Source organism: Arachis hypogaea, chromosome 1 (assembly GCF_003086295.3).
Source record: "Arachis hypogaea cultivar Tifrunner chromosome 1, arahy.Tifrunner.gnm2.J5K5, whole genome shotgun sequence".
Classification (NCBI taxonomy): Eukaryota; Viridiplantae; Streptophyta; class Magnoliopsida; order Fabales; family Fabaceae; genus Arachis; species Arachis hypogaea.
The window spans coordinates 53,310,795-53,333,861 of NC_092036.1; the positions used below are offsets into that span (position 1 = coordinate 53,310,795).

At 37.1% G+C, this 23,067-nt stretch overlaps 1 protein-coding gene and 1 pseudogene across 3 annotated transcripts; one reads left to right on the forward strand and one right to left on the reverse strand.

The window, feature by feature from the left end:
- The first annotated feature begins 7,850 nt into the window (after positions 1-7,850).
- Positions 7,851-11,919, forward strand: LOC112804105 (autophagy-related protein 16). 3 transcript variants are annotated; one of them, XR_003202738.3, is made up of 5 exons: positions 7,851-8,328; positions 8,630-8,811; positions 8,914-9,109; positions 9,453-10,564; positions 11,506-11,919. XR_003202738.3 is itself a non-coding variant. In XM_025847522.3 (4 exons), the coding sequence occupies exons 1-4, from the start codon at positions 8,185-8,187 to the stop codon at positions 10,473-10,475; spliced, it is 1,545 nt and encodes a 514-aa protein (XP_025703307.1). In that variant the 5' UTR covers positions 7,851-8,184; the 3' UTR covers positions 10,476-10,745. The 3 variants fall into 3 exon arrangements, 1 of the variants encoding a protein (XP_025703307.1); XR_003818642.2 differs by having other exon boundaries at positions 11,566-11,919; XM_025847522.3 differs by lacking the exon at positions 11,506-11,919 and having other exon boundaries at positions 9,453-10,745.
- LOC112726759 (riboflavin biosynthesis protein PYRD, chloroplastic-like) lies at positions 11,485-13,155 on the reverse strand (annotated as a pseudogene).
- Between the last annotated feature and the right edge of the window lie 9,912 nt (positions 13,156-23,067).

The window sequence follows — 23,067 nt, forward strand, 5'->3', positions numbered from 1 at the left end:
TCTCTATGCCAAGTTCATGAAGGAACTGTTGTCAAAGAAGAAGCCTTTAAAGGGAGATGAGACAGTGATCCTGACTAAAGAATGCAGTGCCATCATTCAGAATAACTTACCAAAGAAGATGCCAGATCCAGGAGCTTTCAAATTCCATGCACTATTGGAAGCATAACCTTTAAGAAATCGTTATGTGATCTGGGAGCAAGCATAAATTTAATGCCCTTATCTGTGATGAAGAAGCTACAAATCTAAGAGGCATAACCCACAAAGATAGCATTACAGATGGCGGACAAATCTATGAAGCCTGCATACGGATTAGTGGAGAATATTTTAGTCAAAGTGGGTAAGTTCTTCCTCCCAGCAGATTTTGTGATTCTTGACACATGGGAAAATGAGAATGACTCTATAATTCTACGAAATCCATTCCTAGCCACGGGAAGAGCTCTGATTGATGTAGAAGTGGGTGAATTAGTGCTTAGAGTGTATAATGAGCAACTGGTCTTTCATGTCCTCAAATATATACATTCAACAGGTGAAGAAGGGAGGTGCATCCAGATTGAGCTTATTGATCCAACCCTTCAAAAATTCCCTGATGATACACAGCAGAATCTACAGCTCAAACCTCCCTTGGCAACAATCAATAAAATTCCTCCTGACATCAAACCTAAGTTTGGTGTTGGGAATGCATCATCTACCAAGGAGAAGGTTCCCAAAAAGAAGAAAGTACCTAGAGGATGGAGAAACAAAAAGATCCCCACTGAAGGTTTCTCCCCAGGAATGAAGGTGGTGTTGACCAGCAATCTAGTATGGGTTTATACAGTAATCAGAATCCTCTCTCTAGAGCATATTGAGCTACGTTATGGAGACACAGGAAGAAGTTCAAAGTAAGGGGTGAAGAGCTGAGCCCCTATGATCCTCCTCCTTAGAGGAGCTGACCGTCAAGCTAGTGACGTTAAAAAAGCGCTTGTCGGGAGGCAACTCGATAAATTTGTATCCTTAGCTATTTTTCATAGTAGTAGTTTTCCTTTTTATTTTGATTTTTATTGAGTTTTTACTATTTCTCTGATCATGCAGCTATGTTATTCCAAGAATCGAACACCTCAAGCTAAAAAAAAGCACACGACGCGCAAGCGTCGCTGACGCGAGCGCGTCAATCATGTGTGCGTGAAAAACAAAATTTGATAGAGAGTTGCGCGGGAGTGGCGCTGGACCAATGCTTGGTGCACAAACATTACCGCGCGTACGGGTACCCCACGTGTGCGCGTCGTTTGCAATTATCACCATCCACGCGTGCGCGTCATTGATGCGTACGCGTGACCTGCAAAATCGATGTAAAGGAGTGTTTGGGCCGAGAGTTGTGCTGCCTTGGGGTTGGAAGCGTGCTAGAGGCACAAATTCACTCACGCGTACGCATCCCTGACGCGTTCGTGTCATTTGCAAAAATGGTCATCCACGCGTGCGCATGCATGAGGCGCACATGTCGTATGAAATTATTGGTTCCCAAGCCATGCGAACAGAGAGTTACGCGTGCGCGTGGCTGGATTCGCGCGAATCGCATAAAACCAAGGGCACGCAGACACGTGCCTGACGCCCATGCGTCATTAAGGAAAATTTGCGACCCACACGTACGCGTACTGCACGCATACGCGTTGCCTTCGCCGCACAACTACACTTGTTTGCCGCACAGTTTTCACTTTTCTTTCTCTCTCTCCCAATCCTAATTCTCTCTTGTTATTTTATCTTTATATTCTTCTTTTCTCTCACTATTTGTTTTTATTTTCAGTTTTTCTTTGCTTGAGGACAAGCAAACCTTTAAGTTTGGTGTTGACGCTTCGCTTATGGGTTTTCTGGCACAAAAGAGAGGCGAATCATCTTCACGGAGGAGCACAACCTAAAGAATAAAGCGACCACTAGGATAACTAAGGTGATTGAGTTCCTTTCATTCTATATTCCTTCCCACTTTTACTATGTTATGTTCCGGTTTCCTACTATTTTTCCTGGTTGTTGCATGACCCTTTATTAGTTAAATTCCTAGGTTCTAGTTTAGTTTTCTCTTAATTGCTTTAATTCTGAAAAGATGTCTCATATATTACTCACTGAGCTTAAATTCAAATAAAAAAACAAAAAGAAGTGATGTATTGCATGAGAAATTGACTTTATAATTAGGAGTAGTCTTATTTACTTAAATGTGGTGGTATTTTCTGTAACTCTGAATGCATGACATGAACAGTACATATTTAAATTTGAATCAAAGAATGTTGATGTACAAGGAACAAGAATTTAGAAAATTATTATGATTTCTCTGAATATAATGAAAGTTTAATCCTTGAAGCAAAAGAAACAGCAAAAGAAAGGAAAAAAATAAATAAAAGCAAGGTCCAAGGCTCTGAGCATCAATGACTAGGGAGGTCAGACATGATTAAAAGCTCAAAGAGTTGTTTCCCTAGTCACATGCTTGTGATGTTCTTGTGTCAGGTAATCCTTGAGACAAAACATTTAGAGTTGAGATCAACTGCAGAGTACGCCAAAGGCTTTGAGCACCACTGTCTGGGAGTGACTAAATATATATATATATATATATATATATATATATATATATATATATATATATATATATATATGTATAAAGAGAGTTCCCTAGTTAAGTGTTTGTGGTGTTTCTGTGTCAAGTAAAGCTTGAGACAAAACATTTAAAGTCACGGCTAGGCTCAAGGTGCAAAGCACCAAAGAAAAAAATTGCTGTGTTCAAGGATTAAATTGAGTTACAAAAGATCAGAGAATTCATAATATTATCCAGATTCTAATTCCGAATGACAATGACATCCTTCTGATTCAAAGGAGAGTGAGATGCCAAAACTATTCAGGATTGCAGTTGTAAACCCCACTATAAGAAGAGACATGAGCTTAATTGAACTCTCATTCTCATGAAAATTCAAATCCTAAGCCTATATTAGTTTTGGTTGCTTGAGGACAAGCAACAATTCAAGTTTGGTGTTGTGATGCGTGAGCATCTTTCCTATCTTTTCCTAGTGAATTTGCATCTAATTTGTTGAGTTTAATCAAGAATTAATTATATTTTAGCCACTACGGATGCTATTTTGAGTTTTGTGCAATACTGTTTATTTTAGGTAGCATTCGGCTGGATTTGATGGAGTTTCTACAGCACAAGAATCAAAGGAGATGGTAGCGAGGAGTGACGCGCACGCGTGCCTGACGTGTGCGTGTGATTTGGAGGTATCCATGGTGACACGTACGCGTGATTTGGAGCTTTCCACGGCGACGCGTGTGCGTGACTGACGCGGACGCGTGATTTGAAGAATTGCTCAGCGACGCCTGCGCATGACTGACGCGTACGCGTGACTCGCGAAAAAGACCATCGACGCGTACGCATGACATGCGCCACGTATAGAAAACGCAGAAAAATGCTGGGGGCGATTTCAGGGCTATTTTGACCCTGTTTCAAGCCTAGAAAACACAGATTAGAAGCTGCAGAATGGACAAAACAAGTGGTCCCCACCCATCAACTAAAGACTTGTTAATTAATTCAAATTTAAATTCAAATCTTATTTTTAGGAAAAGATATTATTATTTTTAATTTTAATTTTTGAAATTAGATTTTAAAATTTTTAAGATTAGATATAAAAGGGAGAAACTTTCCTTCCCTAGAGAACATTTTTCCATTCCAATTTACAATCCTATTTTTCTTCTCTGAACCATGAGCAACTAATCCTTCATTGTTAAGGTTAGGAGCTCTGTCTATTTGTATGGATTGATTTTGTTGCTTTTTCTATTTTAATTTATGTATGGATTTATAATTTAAGAATTGTTTTTGCTCTTTATCTTATGAATTTGGGTGGAACGGAGGTATGACCCTCTTTCTATTTGAGTTCTTGTAAAACTTGGAAAAGCTCTTTACTTGAACAACAGCTTGAAAACAATTTCTCCTAAATTTTAATTATTTGGATTTAACAAGATATGTGACATATAATCCTCTTATTTTTGGGTAATTTGAATTTTTGTGGCGTTTAAACTGGAATTTGAACTTCACCCTCTAATTGGAATTAATTGACCAACGCATTGGCAGTCGATGAATTTTAGAGGAGACTAGGAAGGTCTAAGGAATTAGGGTCTAGTCACATATAGTTTTCCATAAATTAAATCCTATAGGATTAAAATAGTTAGTAATAAAAGTTTATCCAAAAAAATAGATAACTCTGAAACTTTAACTACTTTCTCCATATTTCATTCCCAACTCAATTACTTTACTATTTTAATTTCTGCACAATTATTTAATGCTCTTTGAACACTCAACATACTATTCTGTTTATCTAACTGAGTAATTTAATCAACCATTGTTGCTTGATCCATCAATCCTCATGGGATCGACCCTCACTCACCTGAGGTATTACTTGGTACGACCCGATGCACTTGCCGGTTAGTTTGTGGGTTGTAAAATACCGCACCAATGAGCAGATATTTTATACGCTTTTTGGCATAGTTTTCATGTAGTTTTTAATAGGTTTTATTTTGTTTTTATTAAGTTTTTACGGGTTTTAGTGTTAAATTCACATTTTTTTATTCTACTTTGAGTTTGTGTATTTTTGTACCATTTCAAGTATTTTCTGGCTGAATTTGAGGAGCAGGAGCAGAAGTCTGATTCAGAGACAGAGAAAGCACTGCAGATGCTGTCCAAATCTGACCTCCTTGCACTCGGAAGAGATTTTCTGGAGCTACAGAACTGCAAATGGAGCATTCTTAATAGCTATTAAAAGATGACTTCTAGAGCTTTCCAGCAATGTATAATAGTTCATACGTTGTTTCGGATTAGAAGGTCCAAAACTGGCGTCTAACGCCAGCTTCCTACCCTCTTTCTGGCATCCAGCACCCAAAGAGTAGAGCCCAATGTCTAAACGCCCAGAGAGGACTCCCCAACTGGTGTTCCACGCCCAAAATACTCACCAAGTGGGCCTCAGTAGTAGATTTTATCACTAAAAAGACAGTTTTACCCATACTAGTCATTAGTTTAGTATTTAAGGAATTTAATTCATGTTATTCGAACACTTTTACTTTAGTTTTACCATCATACACATTTATCATTGTATTTTACCTCAGTATAAGTTTCTAAACCTCATAAGTTAAGAGGAGGAGCCCTGTTGAGCCCTATGAATTAATAAAAGTATTACAATTTCTTCACCGATCCGTGTTTGATCTATTTCTAAGATGTATATCTGATCTTCATCGTGGTGAATAGGATAATCTGATAAATTAGCTATGTTCATCACATTAAGACGAATATGCCTGACAAACACCCGCGTCTACTTGGGTTTGTGTGAATACGTGACTGGAAAGCACGAGCAATGACTATGTTTATATATCTCTCAGACGGTTAATCCACGATTTCGTTGGGGACTTCTCGAGACACCAGTTTAGCCAATTTCCAGGGAGATTATGGTTTTTGTGGTATAGGCTAGAATCCAAAGAAGCAGTGTTCTCTGATCCTGAAGATTTGACCTTGTCTGTGACATTTTGAGTAGGATCGCCAAGAGAATGACTTGCTAGCGCTTCACCCTTCATCAGATTGGATGACCACGGCCAATGGCTTTCAATCTGTAGCAGAGGAGATCAATGACCACGGCCTATGGCGTTGATCACATACAGCCTATCATAGAAGAGATCACTCACAAGTAGAGAAGATAGTACTACCAGAATTAATTCAGAAAGACTAAGCAACTCCAACCCTTACATATTCTCTTTTCATAGTTTACACGACTTCTGAGTTCTAATTATCCTGTTTATTTCTTCCCTTTTCTCTTATGCAATTAAAAATATCATACCAACATCTCCTACTCTTTCATCTGCTTGACTAAGACCTGCAGGATAAGCATAGCTTACTTCAAACCACAATCCTCGTGGGATCGACCCTAACTCACACAGGTATTACTTGGACGACCCAGTGCACTTGCTGGTACAACAGTACGAAGGTGTGGGGATTCGTGCTACCAGCCTCCCGGGGTTAACGACCAATCCGAAGTCATCGCATCGAGATTCAACCTCGTGAAATGATCTGGCCAGTCATATGGTCGAGAAATGACAGGCTATGTCAAAGCGATCTGTGTGTCATCGTAGTAGTTCATCTCTTCTTCCTTGTCACCATCATCAGGAATTTCAGGTGGTTCTTCATCAACATCATCTCCGTCATTTGGGTTAACTTCATACTCATCCATCGTCGAATCTCTTATAGCAGAACCATCATGACTTTCAACACCATCGTCCATTAAGTCAACATTATGAACTTCAACATTAGACCCCTCCTTACTACCCTCAGGTGGCATATGTAGATCCACCATAGTCTTTCTGATAGTTCGTCTAACAGCTCCACTCAATGGACTATCATCGATAGTATCTACAGATGATCCTTGGCCACCCACCTCAACGAGATACACGAATAATTTCAACAGATGAACATTTGTCCGTCGGTTGTGCGACGACCTTCTAAGCCGTACATCCTCATCATCGCACAAACGGTACCTAATTTAAGACAACAAAAATATTTCTCACAACCATGGTCTGATAAATATAATATTGATAGAGACAATACAATTGTAATATACCTTTTATAAAACAAACTCCCATCTACTTCGGTCGGATATCTGTAGTAAATTTTTTCATCCTTTTTGCCTCTTGATGCCCGACGGAATACACTATCAAATTCTTCAAAGCTGTTAGACTGTCGACTTCCGGTGTCATATAGATAATTATCGGTTGCTCCGATCTAAAAATGATAAAACCTTCTTCGTCATACACTATTTCACCATCGTAATGAATGGATAACAATGAATTTCTTGATATCGTAGAGAAAATGTCTACAGTAAGAGAAAGAAAATGAACAAGGATATTGTGCTTTTCTGATTTACTCTCCAACCGGCATATACGATGAACTTGCCCTTATTACAAAAAAAATCGTATTCTAAAAAATAAAGTTAAAATATTTTGTTTGGAAAAATAAATAAATTTTTATTTTATTTAAGAAAAAATCCAATGTTATGGATAATGGGTAAAATCAATTAAAAACAACAATAGTTAATAATACATGTATTGACAAATAAGATCTACTTAGATATATTAAATAAAAGTAGAAAAATTGAAAATATCAATTTTCAACAAAACATGTATTAAAAATATGAATAAAATAAAAAATATAAAAATTCAAAAAAAAAATAAAAAAGTTACCAAATCAGAAGTCAAAGACTGAATTTTAAAATATAACTATTGATTGATTACATTATTCATTTTCTCAAAAAAAAGTTCTTTTATTTTTAGAAATTCAATAAATATTGAGTTCTCGTTGGTTAGAGAAATTTTTTTTTCATATTTGAATATTTTTATCAACACTTATATTTTTCAAAAATATTTTTATGGTTTCAGAAAATAAATTAAACTTCTGCAATGAAGGTCATTAATAAATTATTCTTACTATCGTCGTGGTCGTCGTCGATCATTTGGTCCTATTCATCTAGGAAATCATTTTTTTTTGTCTAAGTGGATTGGATGGTCCTATTCATTTAGGAAATCATTCATTTTTTTTTGTCTAAGTGGATTGGATAGCTTCCAATCCTAAACATTACACCTATATATTACACACTCACACAATCTACTCACACACTACATGAGAGTACACACAAATAATTCAATATTCTTCCACTAAGATTTGAACCCGGTACAACTCAATGGGAGGCAAATAAAATTGCCATTTGACCCAGGCCTCGACTGCCCACGGAATCATTTTAAAAAACATGCATGATCCTATCTGTTGTTTTTGGTTATATGCATTCATTAAGTGCTCTTAAGACCCTTGAGTTAAAAAAAAAAATGTGAAGGCTTAGGGGTGTAGTAGCTCTAGTGCTACTGTTGTGGGCCTAGTAGGCCTTGGGTGATGTTCAATATTGTTCATCCTACAATATTCGCACTATTCCGAAAATGCCCTTCCATTAGGACCCTGGACTACAATTTCTTTCACGTCTCTGTTCTAAAATGTAAAATCCTTCGTGGTCACCATCTGAAAGACTGAAACTATTATATAACCATTTTAACAACCCCAAAATTGTAAAATTCCTGCCTCGTATTAATATTTTCTTGATCCTAACAGAAAGTGGTGATTGGCTAATTTGGCGTTTGGATTTTTTCCCAGCAATGGCAAAAACTTGCAAGTCGCAAGAAGAAATCGCGAACGATGCGATCAAGAACGCTTTGAAGGCTCTACGGAAGCGGCATTTGCTCGAAGAAGCCGCTCATCGCCCCGCTTTTGAAGCTCTCTCAAGACCCATCGCTTCCCAGGTCCCTCTTCCCCTTTCTCAAATTACTCACTTTAAACAATTTTATTATTAATGCTTATATTAGGGATTCTTGAATTGGTCATAGAGTGAATTGCAATTTCGAATTTCCTATCCCTAGTTATATTTTACATATTGTTCAGTAACAGCTCTGAAAAGTTGTTGACTTTTGATAATTCACAATTATAAGCACAGCATTTGTCTGTTAATTTTGTTGCTTGGATTGTGTCCTGTGTGCGTTTAATTGTTTGAGTGATTTTGTGAAGTTGAATTTGGTTATGTATTTGTTTGTGTGCCTTTTGAAGGGTTCTGAGTGGAAAGAGAAAGCAGAGAGTCTTCAGTTAGAACTTCAGCAATGCTACAAAGCTCAGTCTCGGCTGTCCGAGCAGCTTGTTGTCGAAGTAGCCGAGTCTAGAGCTTTGAAAGCTTCGGTCCAGGTGAAAGAAACTGCAATTGCCGAAATGCAAAAGGAGTTGACCGAAGTGAGGTTGCGCGCGATATTTCTTCCTTGTTTTAACAGCCATTGATACCTTATTTTCTTCTTATAAGTTGTGCTGTTGTAGAAATTGATCACTGCTTAACTTTGCAGGGAAGAGCGCTCTCAATTAAAGTTGGACTTGGAACAAAAGATTAAGGCTCTTGAATTGGTTATGAGTGAGAATTCGGAACTCAAAGCACAACTAGAGCAGATGACTACCAAAGCCAACAAAGCCGAAGCTGAAAATAAGATGTTGATTGATCGTTGGATGTTAGAAAAGATGAAGGATGCTGAACGCCTCAATGAGGTACAATACAATATCTTCCTATTCGTCATATGTACTTTATGGCATTAGATATTCAGTATTGCTGTACACACTCTATGAGGATGAATATGACTTTGGCATGACCTGATACTCAAGATTATACTATGTCATGATGTCACACTGTCAAATTTGTGCTAAATGTCATGTATACATTGCATGTACTTTTTAACTTACTTTCCAATTGCTTGAAATTTGAACCTCTTCCAGTAGTTTATTTTCTTTTAAAGGAGTTAAAATGTATAGAAATCAAATTAATTCTGGTTGCTCTATGATTCTAAGTCCTTGCTTTTTGTCAATTCAGCTAATAATATATTACTGTATGTAGGCTAATGCGCTGTATGAAGACATGGTTCAGCGGCTAAAAGCCAGTGGTTTAGAACAACTTGCTAGGCAGCAGGTGGATGGCATAGTTCGTCGAAGCGAAGAAGGTGCTGAATTCTTTTTAGAGTCGAATATCCCTTCCACATGTAAATACAGGCTCAATGCACATGAAGGTGGTTGTGCTGCCATATTGTTTGAGTATAATTCTAGTAGATTGATCACTGGGGGACAGGATAGGTCTGTTAAAGTGTGGGATACAAATACAGGAACTGTAAGTTCTAATCTTCATGGCTGCCTTTGTTCTGTGTTAGATCTCACTATCACCCATGATAATCGATCTGTCATTGCTGCAAGCAGCTCAAACAACTTGTATGTTTGGGATCTCAATTCAGGCCGAGTCCGTCATACCCTTACTGGCCACACCGAAAAAGTTTGTGCTGTTGATGTTAGCAAGGTTTCAAGTCGTCATGTTGTCAGTGCGGCTTATGATCGTACTATAAAAGTTTGGGACTTGATGAAAGGCTACTGCACTAACACAATCATTTTCCACAGCAACTGCAATGCTCTTTCCTTCAGCATGGATGGGCAGACCATATTTTCTGGACATGTTGATGGTAATCTTCGGCTATGGGACATTCAGACCGGCAAGCTACTTAGTGAGGTTGCTGCACATTCACTTGCTGTCACATCAATATCCCTTTCTAGAAATGGAAATGTTGTATTGACCAGTGGAAGGGATAACTTGCATAATTTGTTTGATGTGCGATCATTGGAAGTTTGCGGCACTCTGAGAGCCTCAGGTAACAGAGTGGCTTCTAATTGGAGTCGCTCCTGTATTAGCCCAGATGACAATCATGTTGCTGCTGGATCTGCTGATGGTTCTGTCTATATTTGGTCGATATCTAAAGGCGATATTGTCAGTACTCTGAAGGAACACAGTTCTTCTGTTCTGTGTTGTAAGTGGAGTGGAATGGGGAAACCCCTAGCTTCAGCTGACAAGAATGGAACTGTTTGCGTCTGGACATGATGGCCTTTCATTCACTCCTTGGAATACACTAGCAGAATATGATCCCAACCACAAACAAGGAGTAAAAGAAATGAAGCTTGCATATACATGTAAGGGATAGTGATAAAGCTCAATAAGTTTTGATATTTTCTGGTTCAATTCTTTATTAAACATTTATATGTGCACACGGGTTATACCATCAAAATTGGCAATGATGCATATAGTAATGTTTAACAGAAAACAATTACAACTAATCTCTCGATATGCTAATTGGAGCTTGAAATTTGATTATATCACTGTTGTAATTTGAGATTGATGCAATTTATCTGATATTACACAGCTTTCTTCCTAACTGTTAATAGAAGTTTATTTCTTTTTATCAATGTTAATGTTTTTAGCACAATTAATAGGAAGGAATTATATATGATCACTTAATGAGTTAATACTCAAAATGGCCCATCAAATTGGACCCCTGACTCAATTAGGCCTTCCAATTTCCAATTGACTCATTGTATCCCCGAAACTTGAAGGTGTAACTCAAAGTTGGCTCTTTAGTATCTCCGTCACCGGAGAAATGATATGGCACATTTAGTTGACACTTGGTACTTTCAACGGTTATATGATGTGGCCAAAATCTTAGAGGCATCAATTTAGCTCCTAACGATTTGAACATAAAAACCTAGCAAGAGTCCCACATCTCCCAAATTGAAGTCATTTCTGGTGTTTTGGGGAGGATGTTGGGGAGAAGTAGGAAAGCTTCTGGGAGCTCTAGTAGATCTCGTTCGCATGGTAGTTGGGTGAGGAATGCACATCATGTTAGAGATAGGAAGGTTTCACATTGGTGTGGTTGTGGGTTGCGACCCGTTCTTTGTTGGTCTAGGATGGATACGAATCCAAAGAGATCATTTTATAGATACCTTAATTATAATGTGAATTGGTTGAATGCTTGCTACTTGATTCTGTGTCTTATTTCCTCAATGCTTCTTAGTTTGGTAATTGTTCTTTTCCTCAATGTCTTATTTTGCTACTTTCACGGTGTGTTTCTGTGTAGCGTGTAAAGTAGCCAATTATGCTGATCCAAAATGACGGTTTCGATTCCATTTTTGGCCAGTTCTGGAACGGTTGCTGGTCCATCATCTGTAAAAAGTCTCACTTTATCAGTAACTTCATTGACAGCAAGCAGAATTTTGTTTGAAGAACTAGAATCCTTATGTATTACAATCCGAAGCGGCTGATTTGCTCCAGGTTCTTGAGATGCAGCAGGTATGGATATGTTCCCACTGAATAAGGAAGAGGAAAGTATCACTGCATCATATTCTTGTAATAAACGTGAATAATATCCACCACGTTCTGTAACTCCATCCCCAAGTAAGTTCAAAAAATTCCCTTTGACAGAAAGAGAATATCTGCAAAGCAGAAAAGGCAATGCTATGAAATGCATATCATTATATGCTAAAAACCAAAATTTCAATGTGCACCAACAGAACAAACGTGCCTGAATGAGTGTGTTCGGAAACATGTTTGGACGGGCTAGAAACAATTCTAGAATTGATTTTTGAAGGAATCAATTTTTTTACAATAGCTTTCAGAGAAACTACCAAATATAAATCACTTTTATATCATAATCTGTTTTGCAGAATTAATTCTACCTAGATTCAACTCTAGAAAAGTAGAACCAAAACCATTGATGATAAGCAAGAAGAGGATTAAATTACCTCAATGTAAGGAGAGGTTTTCCGGTTAACATGCGATGAACAATGTCCTCGTTAAGGCTCTTGCATAACTCTTCCTCTACACTGACAACAACTTCAATACCTGCATCTCTCAATCTAGCCAACCCTTTAGATTCCACAAGGGGATTTGGATCTACCATCCCAGCCACCACTTTTTTCACTTTGGCTTTGATTAAAACTTCAGTGCAAGGTGGAGTCCTTCCGAAAATGATTACAGGGTTCTAAGTTCACATAGGCCGTGGCATTCTCCGCCAAATCACCAGCATCTCTCAAGGCAAACACCTGAAAATTCCCATCTACTTTCTCAGCATAATCATCACCAAAGGCATTCACTTTCTAAACTTTGAGCTAGCCATTGTACCCGACTTTTCTCGACTTTTTTGGCCACTAATGGTGTGTGGAGAATTTCTCGGATCAAGCTTCTATTGTTGCATTGTTGTCAAACTCTCGAGTTAACTCGTAAACTCGTACAAGTTTACGAGTTTAGGTAGTGAAATTGAGTTAACTCGGATACAAACTCATTTTTTAGTAGACTCGGGTAGAATCGGTAGAATCGTGTAAACTCGGTCAAAATCACGAGTTTGAGAGCGAGTTTGCGAGTTTGCTTTCAGTGCTGGTTTTGGCAAAAAATGACGTGACTTCGGCCCAAAAAAAAAAAGAATAACGTTATATGTTATACTAATCCAGTAACACATAACCCTAAATGACTAAATCCCTAATCACTATTCTCTCAGCTTTCTCCCTCTCCGTAGTTTTTTCACTCTTCAATTTTCACCGCTGTTCGCCGTCGGTTGCTTGCGTCCCCGAACAGTCGTACGTTGCTCTCTACTCTCTCCTCTCAGTGCTCTGCTTCTCTTTACCATCACTGGATTTTGATTTGATGCACTAGGAGCCTCTGCCATCCACCGCACTGGTTCGTTCGTCTCATTGTCACTGTTTGTCGTGTCGTCTGCAGCTCTACAGTCCATCGTGCTGTCGTGGTTTGTTCGTGCACCGTCCGTTCGTTCATCCACCGTTCGTGCATAACTCCGCTGCAGTGCCGTTTTGGCTTGCTCCTCTTACCTCTATTGTGCTTCGCTGTTGCTCACCGTTTCTCACTCTCTGGGTTTGCATCGTGACTCCATCTCTGCACTACACGAACATAATTGTGCTGCATCTCTAGGTTTACAGATAGCTGTTGTGGTTTGTTCCATTCAGGTTTTTTTTCTAAATTTTATTGCTTGCCTTTTATGTAGTTTAAAGATTTAGGCAGTTAGTAAATTACAGTGCTTTGATTATGGTTCAACTTCAATGTTCACAGTTGTTATTTAGGGATAACATAGAAAATGAAAAGTTAATAACAACATATAATTGATAACTAAATTAGGGTGATAGTGTTTATTTAGGGACAACATTGATAATTTGATTATTTGATATTCTTGCTTTAGGTACCAATATCTGAGAATGTTGTTTAAAGAAAATGATAAATGATGATTTTGATGAAGACGATGAAGATGTTATTGATGTCATGGAAGATGAAGATATTAGAGGATTTCAATTTAAGTTTATTAGAAGTTTAGAACTTTTAGTTGTGTGTGTTGTATGTTATACTAATTACATAAATATAATTGTAATGGATTTGAACTTGTGTTCTAAAATACTTGTGTGCTACTACTTTAGTTTATTATGTGCTTTAAATTTGATATTGTTAATTTTAAATGATATATATATTTTGAAAATTTTTTGTAATAGGTAAACTCGTACGAGTTTACTTAGACTCGCGAGTTTGACAACCTTGTATTGTTGCCCCTGACTTGTTGCTGGCCAACTTGAAGAGGGCGTCAACTCAGATATTGCACTCCTGAGCTATATGTCGGACCTTTGTCTTCGGAAATTGAGCTAATTGTTCTAGTGTTTCTTCTAAATACCTCTTCATGTTAGAATTTTTAGCCTAATAGGTCCATTGACTTGAGAGGTTACCACTTGAGAATCACTAAACATAATCAACTTTATTGCCCCGATCTCTTTGGCTAGTTTCAAGCCACAAGGTAATGCTTTGTACTATGCTTGATTGGAGGCCAAAAACTTGAATTTTAATGAAAGCTCTATCCCAGTTCCTTCTTCACTCTCCAGAACGACTTCTACTCCACTTCTAATTTTATTGGATGATTCATCCACATATAAATTCCAAATTGTAAGACTTCTTTGGGTTTCGGTGTACTCGGCTACGAAGTTGACGAGGTATTGGGATTTTATTGCTGTCCAAGTCTCATACCTTAAGTTGAATTCAGGTAATTCTATCTCCTATTATAGCATTCGACCTACAGTGTCTGTCTTTTGGAGGATATGCTTCATGGGTTGATTAGCTCGGACTTTTGTGGTATGAGTTTGGAAATAAGGTCAAAACCTTCTAGAAGTAAGCACGAGGGCATACGCGAACTTCCCTATTTTCTGATAATTTAGTTTTGTCCCTTGTAAAGCCTTGCTAATAAAATAAATCAGTTGTTGCCCGTTCTTATCTTCTCAGACTAAAGCTAAGGCTATGACTCTACTTGCAACTACTAAGTACAACACGAGTTCTTCCCTTGGAATAGGTCGGGTGAGTATTGGTGGCTGACTAAAGATGTTTTTGAAGTCTTGAAAAATTTCCTCGCATTCTTGAGTCCATTCAAATTTGCATAATTTCTTAAGTATTGAGAACAGGAGTAGAGACTTCAGCGCTAATCATGATAAGAATATGGATAGGGCGCTAGCCTTTCATTTAATTGTTGAACTTCCTTGAGATAGGTCGGGCTTTTCATCTTGAGAATTGCTTTGCATTTGTTTAGATTGGCTTCAATGGCCCTTTGAGTGAGCATGAAGTTTAGGAACTTCCCGACTTCTACTACAAAAGTACATTTTGGGGAATGTAGTCTCATCCCATGTTCTATAGTTGTGTTGAATACTTCAGACAAGTCGGACAAGAGGGTGGCATCTTCCTTTATTTTGACAAACATGTCATCAACGTAGATTTCTATCAGCTTACCAAGGTGGGATGAAAACACCTTATGCATTAGCCGTTGATAGGTGGCTCCAGCATTTTTTAATCTAAAAGGCATTATTATATAACAATAGTTGGCCTTTGGGTGATGAATGAGGTATTTTCTTGGTCCGACTTATACATCAGAATTTGATTGTACCCCGAATATGCATCCATAGAAGACAAGTATCGATATCCTAAAACTAAATCTACCAAGGTATTAAATGTTGGGAAGTGGGTACGGGTCTTTAGGACAGGCTTTATTGATGTCGGTATAATCGACACACATTTTTCACTTTCCGTTCGGTTTTTTCACGAGTACCATATTAGCCAACCACAAAGGGTATTTCACCTCTCTTATGAATCCAGTTTCTAATAAAGCTAGTACTTTTTCTTCCGCGACTTGTGCTCTTTAAGAACCGAGCTTTTGTCGTCTTTGTTGAACAGGTCATGAGGTTGGGGTGTATCCCAAGCATGTCGGAGGTTTTCCAAGCAAAGAGGTTAGAGTTTTGTTTTAAGAGTTTAACGAGATCTGTTTTTAATTCTTTATTTATCCAGGTTAGCTCCTATGCTTGTTTTCTCTGCCAGATCTCTGATTTGAACCTCTTTGGTGTTTTCACCAGGTTGAGGTCGTAGTCCTTCTCGAGCTCGGACACCACCCAATTCAATGGTGTTAACTTCATTTCCTTTAATACTTTTCTGTGAATTCAAGCTCTCGTTATAGCATTTTCATGCCAGCCTCTAATCTCCTCATATGGTAGCAATTCCTTCTGAAGTCGGGAATTTCATGTTGAGATGAGGAATGAAAACAACCGTAGCTAGTCGGTTCAAGATTTTTTGACCTATTAATGCATTATATGCTGATGTCATGTTGACCACAATGTAGTCTAAATTCAAAGTTCTGGATATAAACCCTTTACCAAAAGTGTTATGCAAGGAGATGAAGTCGAGAAGTCGGATGGATGTGTCTCCTAACCTGAAAAGATTATCAGGATAGGTTATTAATTTTCTCTCTTCTAGTCCTAGCTTGTCAAAAGTAGGTTGGAATAAGATGTCGGCTGAACACCCCTGATCTACCAGAGTTCTGCAGAGATTTGCATTGGTAAGTATCTTTATGTTCACAGCCAGATCATCATGCCCTGGGGTTTCTCCTTTAATGTTTTCTTTGGTGAATGAGATTGTGGGTAAATCGAAACCTTCGCATTCTTCACCGACTTGATAAACTTCTTTTTTATGCCTTTTATAGGAAGACTTGGTTATCCATTTTCCAGCAAATCCTCCAACTATCACGTGGATATGCCTTTCAAGGGTTTGTGGTGGCCAATCTCGTCAACCCCTGTATTTATCACCACTCTTCCTTTTTTTTGGATCGTCCAATCTCTCTGCAAGATATCTTTCTAACCGACCTTCTCTGGTCAGTTTTTCTATTATATTTTTCAAGTCATAGCAATCATTCATGGAATTCTCATATAGTTTGTGATACTCACAGTATTATGTCCAACTTCCAGCTTTCTTGTTCTTGATAGGAAGAGAGGGTAGGAGATTTTCAGTGTGGCAAATCTCTCTATAAATATCGACAAGAGAAACTCAGAGCATGGTGTAATTATGATAGGCTTGTCCAAGTTGTATTCATCCTTTTTCTTTGCTTCTTTATCTTTATCTTGAACTTGATAAAGAAGGGTTTGCTTTGGACTCTCTGAGTTGAGAATTTTTCTCCATATTGATGTACTTTTTCGCCCGTTCTTGTACTTCGTATAGAGAGGTCGGATGTCGCTTAGATATAGATTGAGAAAATGGCCCTTCCCTGTGGCTGTTAACCAAACCCATTATCACTACTTCTGTTGGTAAATATTGAATCTCCAAACAAGCTTTGTTGAACATTTTCATATAAGCTCGGAGAGTTTTCCTGATTTCTTGTTTAACCCCTAAGAGATTTGGAGCATGCTTGACTTTGTCCTTTTGAATTGAGAATCTGGTAAGGAACTTCTTTACTAGATCGTCAAAACAAGTTACTGACCTAAGTGGTAAGCTATCAAACCACTTCATCACCGCTTTGGTTAATGTCGTTGGGAAAGCCTTGAAATGGATCACATCAAACGCTTTGGCCAGGTACATCAGACATTTAAACTTACTCAGGTAGTGTCTTTGGTCGGTCATTCCGTTATAAAGGTCCATGTCAGGGCTTTTAAAATTCCTGGTGAAATTAGCCCGCATGATCTCTTCTATGAATGGATCTTCTCCTCCAAAAGGGCTTTTCTCCCAATCCGCACGGTTTCTCAGACTTCGAAGATCAACCTCTAGTTTCGAGAGCTTTTCTTTTAACTCTCTTCTTCAGTGTACCTCCTTTCGCAAATCTCTTTCAACTTCTCTTTGTCGCTTGATCTCCTATTCAAGTTGCTCTAATTGGCCATGGTGCCCCGTGTACGAGTCTCATCCCATGATCTCGGTTGGATGCGGGAGCTCTTCATTCTCTGGAGAATGTATTTTTGAATTGATTCTCCTAGGTGGAGGATTTTTCAATGTTCCTTCCCCATTAGGACCACTCAATATATTATGTCATGGAGGTATCATGAGTGCTTGGTCATCATTATGAGATTCTGGTTCTGATTCAGATGCCGTATAACTGTCTTCAAACTGATTTTCTGCCATGATTAGGTGTAGACCTCCAGGTGTCCCTGGCAACGGCGCCAATACTTTAAGGGTTACCTGAAACTGGGTTGCTTTTCGGCCTAAACGTAAGGTCCAAACTCCTTTTGGCAGCGTCTAACTTCTATTGGTGTCGAGGTGCCGCCGTCCAGTTCCTCGTGAGGAGGTAGAGGCTGGTACCTGCAAAAGACTCCGATGCTTAAATTAGCAAGGGTTTTATGCAAATTTTTAATAAATTGGGTTCTAAATATACCTGAGGGTGTCAATGTATTTATAGTAGAATAAATAACCACATTTTAGAGTAGTTCCACCTTTGATGATGAATGATCATTCTCTTTTTCTAGGGGAGTTGTTGAGATATCCCTTCTAGACAAGTAAGAGATATCTTAGGAGTTGATTACTTATTTAGATAAGTATGATTGTACTGCTGTCGCCATATCTGACCTCTATGAGGTCGGGTAAGAGTGAATGAGGTCAGTCCTCTTAAGTGGGCCGTTATTCATTTTAGCCTTGGAAATATTTATGGGTTAGAGTATGAACACAAATTTAGTGGTTATAGCTAATAAGTAGTGTTATTTTTTTATTTTACGGTATTCCCCAATCTAGTACCGGATAGATCATATGTTATTGCTTTTACCAAATAAAGCCATCCATTTTAACCTTTTTTTTGCCTAAATTTTATATTTGAAATCCATAGTTTTGAGACAGATTCATGCGTTTATGCAATGGATGCAGAATGGCTAATCTAGTAGTGTCCATTTACCCCCTCTAGCTCGCTTTGTGACAAGCAATGGCAAGGATGGTAGTGGCAATCCACCACTAGTACCCTCCAATTACGAGTGGATAGTACACACGGGATATAAAGCTTTTTTTTTTTAATTCTCGCTTTGTTTTATTCAAAGCTTTTGATTTTTGTAACAGTGGCATTTAGTAACTGTTCTATTTTTTTTTAAGTCCCTAGTTTTGAGTATTGTTCGCGCAATTTTATCATTTGAATTTTGATTTAACATTGATGTCGTTGTTGATCATATATTTTAATTTCCTTTCTATAATTCACATAACTCTTGTTTTGGTTTACTTTATTTTGTAGCTTCATTGTATACGCACTCTTGCGCATTAAAATAAAATTTCTTAGGGTAAAATTGAATTGAATCGATCATATATTGTTCTAAGGCATATTCTATTTCTAACAAGATATATATAACAACATTCAAGAGATGTGGCCAATTTTCATTATGGTGCTGCCAAAGGAGCTTTGTCCAGCAATTTTGCTGTATGTTTTAACCAATCTTTTTACATTTGGCTTTTCAATTAGTCACATTATCCACCTTGAAGTTATATAAATATATATGGTCTATATTTAAATTATAAATTATAGTCTATTAAAATAGAATTATACTTGAGTCACGTCTTAAAGTTTCATAATACAATTTGGGACAATTAAAAATTGAGGAGCCAAATTGAGTTAGGGATCTATTTTCAGAGGACATTTTGAGTATTAATTCTCACTTAATCATGTTTTTCCTTAAATTACCCCAAAAAATAGGATTATCTATGTTTAGTATATTCATTTTTGATAGATATTGCTTCATATCAGTTGAGAAAGAAAGCTAGGAAGCTTTGCTAAGTATGGGTATTTAACATTAATGAAAAAAATGAATAAAATTAAACGTTAAAAATATTTTTGAACAAAATTATTAATATTAGAGACTAAAAATATACTAGTAGTGCCCCCGCACGATGCGCGAACGCTCTGAATAATCGGCAAGAATCATGGTAATTGAATTTGTAGGAAAAATAAAAGCTAATTATTGAAAAAAAAAGAGAAACATTAAGAGATAATAATTTCAATTTACAACTATGCATTCAAGGTATTTTGATAACATACTAAAGTTTATAAGTTTAGATAGTATGCCTAATAAAAAACAAAATACAAAGTGTAAAAATACAAATTCACATAGAGAAAATTTTTTCTTCCTCTTGAGTCTTGTTCTAAATCCTGAAAATATCAAAAGTTAACATTATTAGAAAAATGATTTATTTTTATAATGGAACATTTTTTCATAGTTTTGGTAATAAAATTTTTATAGTAGAATATAAAACTGCTGAAATAAGTTATTTAATTCCTAAACAATTAGTATGATAAAAACAATTTAGTTAGTTGTACCAATACCGATGGAGTAGGTTGATATTGAGAATTGCAGATGAAATCAAATATTTCTAAATATTTCATGATAAATTATATTGTTTGTTCAATGCAGTTGGTTGAGTTATCATGATATATAAGAATTTTGAGCTTATTCTTGCTAGTAATGGCATAAGAGAGCATTAAAGAAAATTGCTTGCGTTGGAATTTGAATGACAATCTATTATCTGATGGAGTCAATCTCATCCTAGGAATGTAAATCTTTTGACCAGTGTTGTTCTCTAATGAGATCTTTGCTTCAATGACCTTGTTTTTAAATGTTGTAATGATTAATTTAGTTTCGTTACATAACTTGGCAGAATGATCAATATTTCTGATAAACATAATAGAATAATCTTGCTTGAATTACAATTCATGATTTGGAAATCTAGAATATTAATGTTGCTAAAAGTTTTGGAGTATGCATGCTAGTATAAATGTTATTATTTCCTTCTTCAAAGCAGGGAATCAGAACTCAAGTATGTTTTGGCATCATTTTTTATTCAAGGAAAGCATGTAATTATTCACTTCTTCAACAACATTAATAGTTGGAACTAAAATTGCTCAACCTTCTAAATGGCACAAATTTGTAGAGTTATATAGATAGTCACTATAAATAGTGTGAGCAATTGCTTCAATCGGATCAATGTAATTAGTGATTAAAGGTTCTTGAAGTATAGCAACTAAACTAAACCCATCATTAGTTTCACCTAGTTTTCCATTACCTAAATCTAAAATCCATTTTGAAAAACTCTTGAGCTCTTCAGTATTTTCATGTTGACTAGTAGCCTTAGCCTTTAATCACATATTTTGAGTTAACTTCAACACTTTATAATGACCCCGTAGATAATATGCGTTTCTTGAAGCATTAACAATTTCTTGTCTAATTCCTTTTGAAATTACTGGAAAAATTTGTTTGAAATCTTCACCAAAGTTAAATGCTTTTCCTCCAAATGGTAGCGTCATGCTTAATTCACTATGGAATCATAGTAAATCTCTCATTATTCTATCTAATATTTTAAAACAAAACTTATTCATCATAGGAGCTTCATCCCAATGATTAGTTTTGCTTTTGAAATAAATTTAACTAAAACTTCCCTATTTTATATTGCAGGTTGGGTATCCATCAAGAGTCAAAGGAATAGCAGACTTGGAATGAGCATTTCTTCCTCCAGGTAATAAAACAGATGTTATACCAATTGAAACAACAGTTAACACAATTTCGCCTTTTGATCTAATAGCAGCTAATAGAGTCTTCCATATAAATTTTTTTTCTATACCACTATATCCGTATTTGCTGAGCTACTAGCTATAAGGATTTCATCTTAAACATCCCTTTGTTCAGTTGTTAGCTATGAAAGTATTGGTTGTTAGCTATGAAAGTATTGGTTGTCAATTTTTAGCAAATCGATGGTGGTTCAATTCTAATAGTTTGGGAGCGAAACCTACTCTTTTGCAGGTACCAGTTTTCTATAAGTGTATCAAAGTGTCTCGAATTAGACGAGTATTGAAATAAAAGGTAAGTTAAAATTTGTAAAAGAATAAAAGAAGTGAAAAACAAAGCATTCGAAGAGTAAATTGACTGAAATCGAAAAAGGTTGCGTTAAAATTTAAAGCAGTAAAGGTGCCTTCGACTGTGTCAAAGGACTTTGGGCATGAAAATTAAAGGTACTGGAATATAAATTGCATTCAAAAAATAATCATTTGCTTGAAACATAAATTTGCTTGAAAAATAAACTTGCTTGAAAGATAAAATTTACAGGAAATTTAAATGAAAAATAAAGACATGTGGAAGGAACCCTACAGAGAATTAACTCGAAGTAGACTCATAAAGTCTCTGGGATGTGAGTGTGCGTGAGTAATTTTTGAAGCAAAGTTCCAACCCTTATTTCCTAAAGCTTTCTAATATTTATAGTCTACTTCTGTAACCGGTCATTAATGGCACGGTGCTGTCATGTATGCGCACTCTTAGGTAACCGTTCCCGCTCCTTTGCTAATAAACGTTACCCATAAATTCTTCACATGGTGAAAGCCTTCAACTTCTCTCCTCAATGTAACCGTCTGATTTTCCTTTCGAACTCCGACTTGATTTCTCATTCAAATGCTTGCTCGACCATGCTTGCTCGATTTAATAAGGTGTCCAATATCGAGTCTGTGTCGAGTAACTCCCAATTAATGCCTGCACGTGCACTTTTTCGACATCGGCTTCCATTCCAATTATCTTTTCAATATTTCAAATTAGCTTATCCTAGTCGAAAATATTTTTCGACTAACAAATTGCCCCCTTGGATTAATGTGTTTGTCTTCGAAATCGTTTCTTGGAAGATAAAACACTTAATCTAAATTCAATCTTCAATCTCCTGAATTAACAATAATTACCATTTAACTTCCCCATTAAAATTGACCCATTTGACACGTCTCCCACGATTTGCACTTTCTCTCTCCACCACTTCGCCTTCTTCACAAAGTTACCTTCTTTTCTTTTGAATTCCATTTGTGATAACAACTACAGTGAAATCCCCTTTAAATTCGACGTTTTCGTCTTTTTGAAACTTTCTCAATGTTGAATCAAGTCAGTGATGAAGTCATTGACAACCCACACCTTCAAACCAATGATCCTGGAATCCTAATTCCCTTCACGGTAGGTGGAGATGTCCATTGTTTCATTGAACCTATCAAAAACCTAAAAAGGGCGAACAGGAAACTACCTGTCTTCCCTAGTACTCAAGGGGAAGATTTGTTGATCAACCAAGACCTCGATATCTCTTTCTTTATCAGCCAAAACCCCTTCAGGAATAACCCAAAGATTAATGCTCGAGGGACTGACTTCACGGCCTGGTACGAGCGCCTTGCTCCCACAAAACGCGCCACTTGGGGGGCTCTCGGGATCCAGGACCTTCTGAGACTCTCCCATTTCTCACTTTTAATGCTCCCTTGGATGATTGGAGTTGTAACCTTCTTTTGGAATAGGACTACCAACAATTTCCACCTTCCTTGTGGAATGACTGGTATGTCTCTTTTGGACGTAGCTGCTATTACAGGACTCCCGAT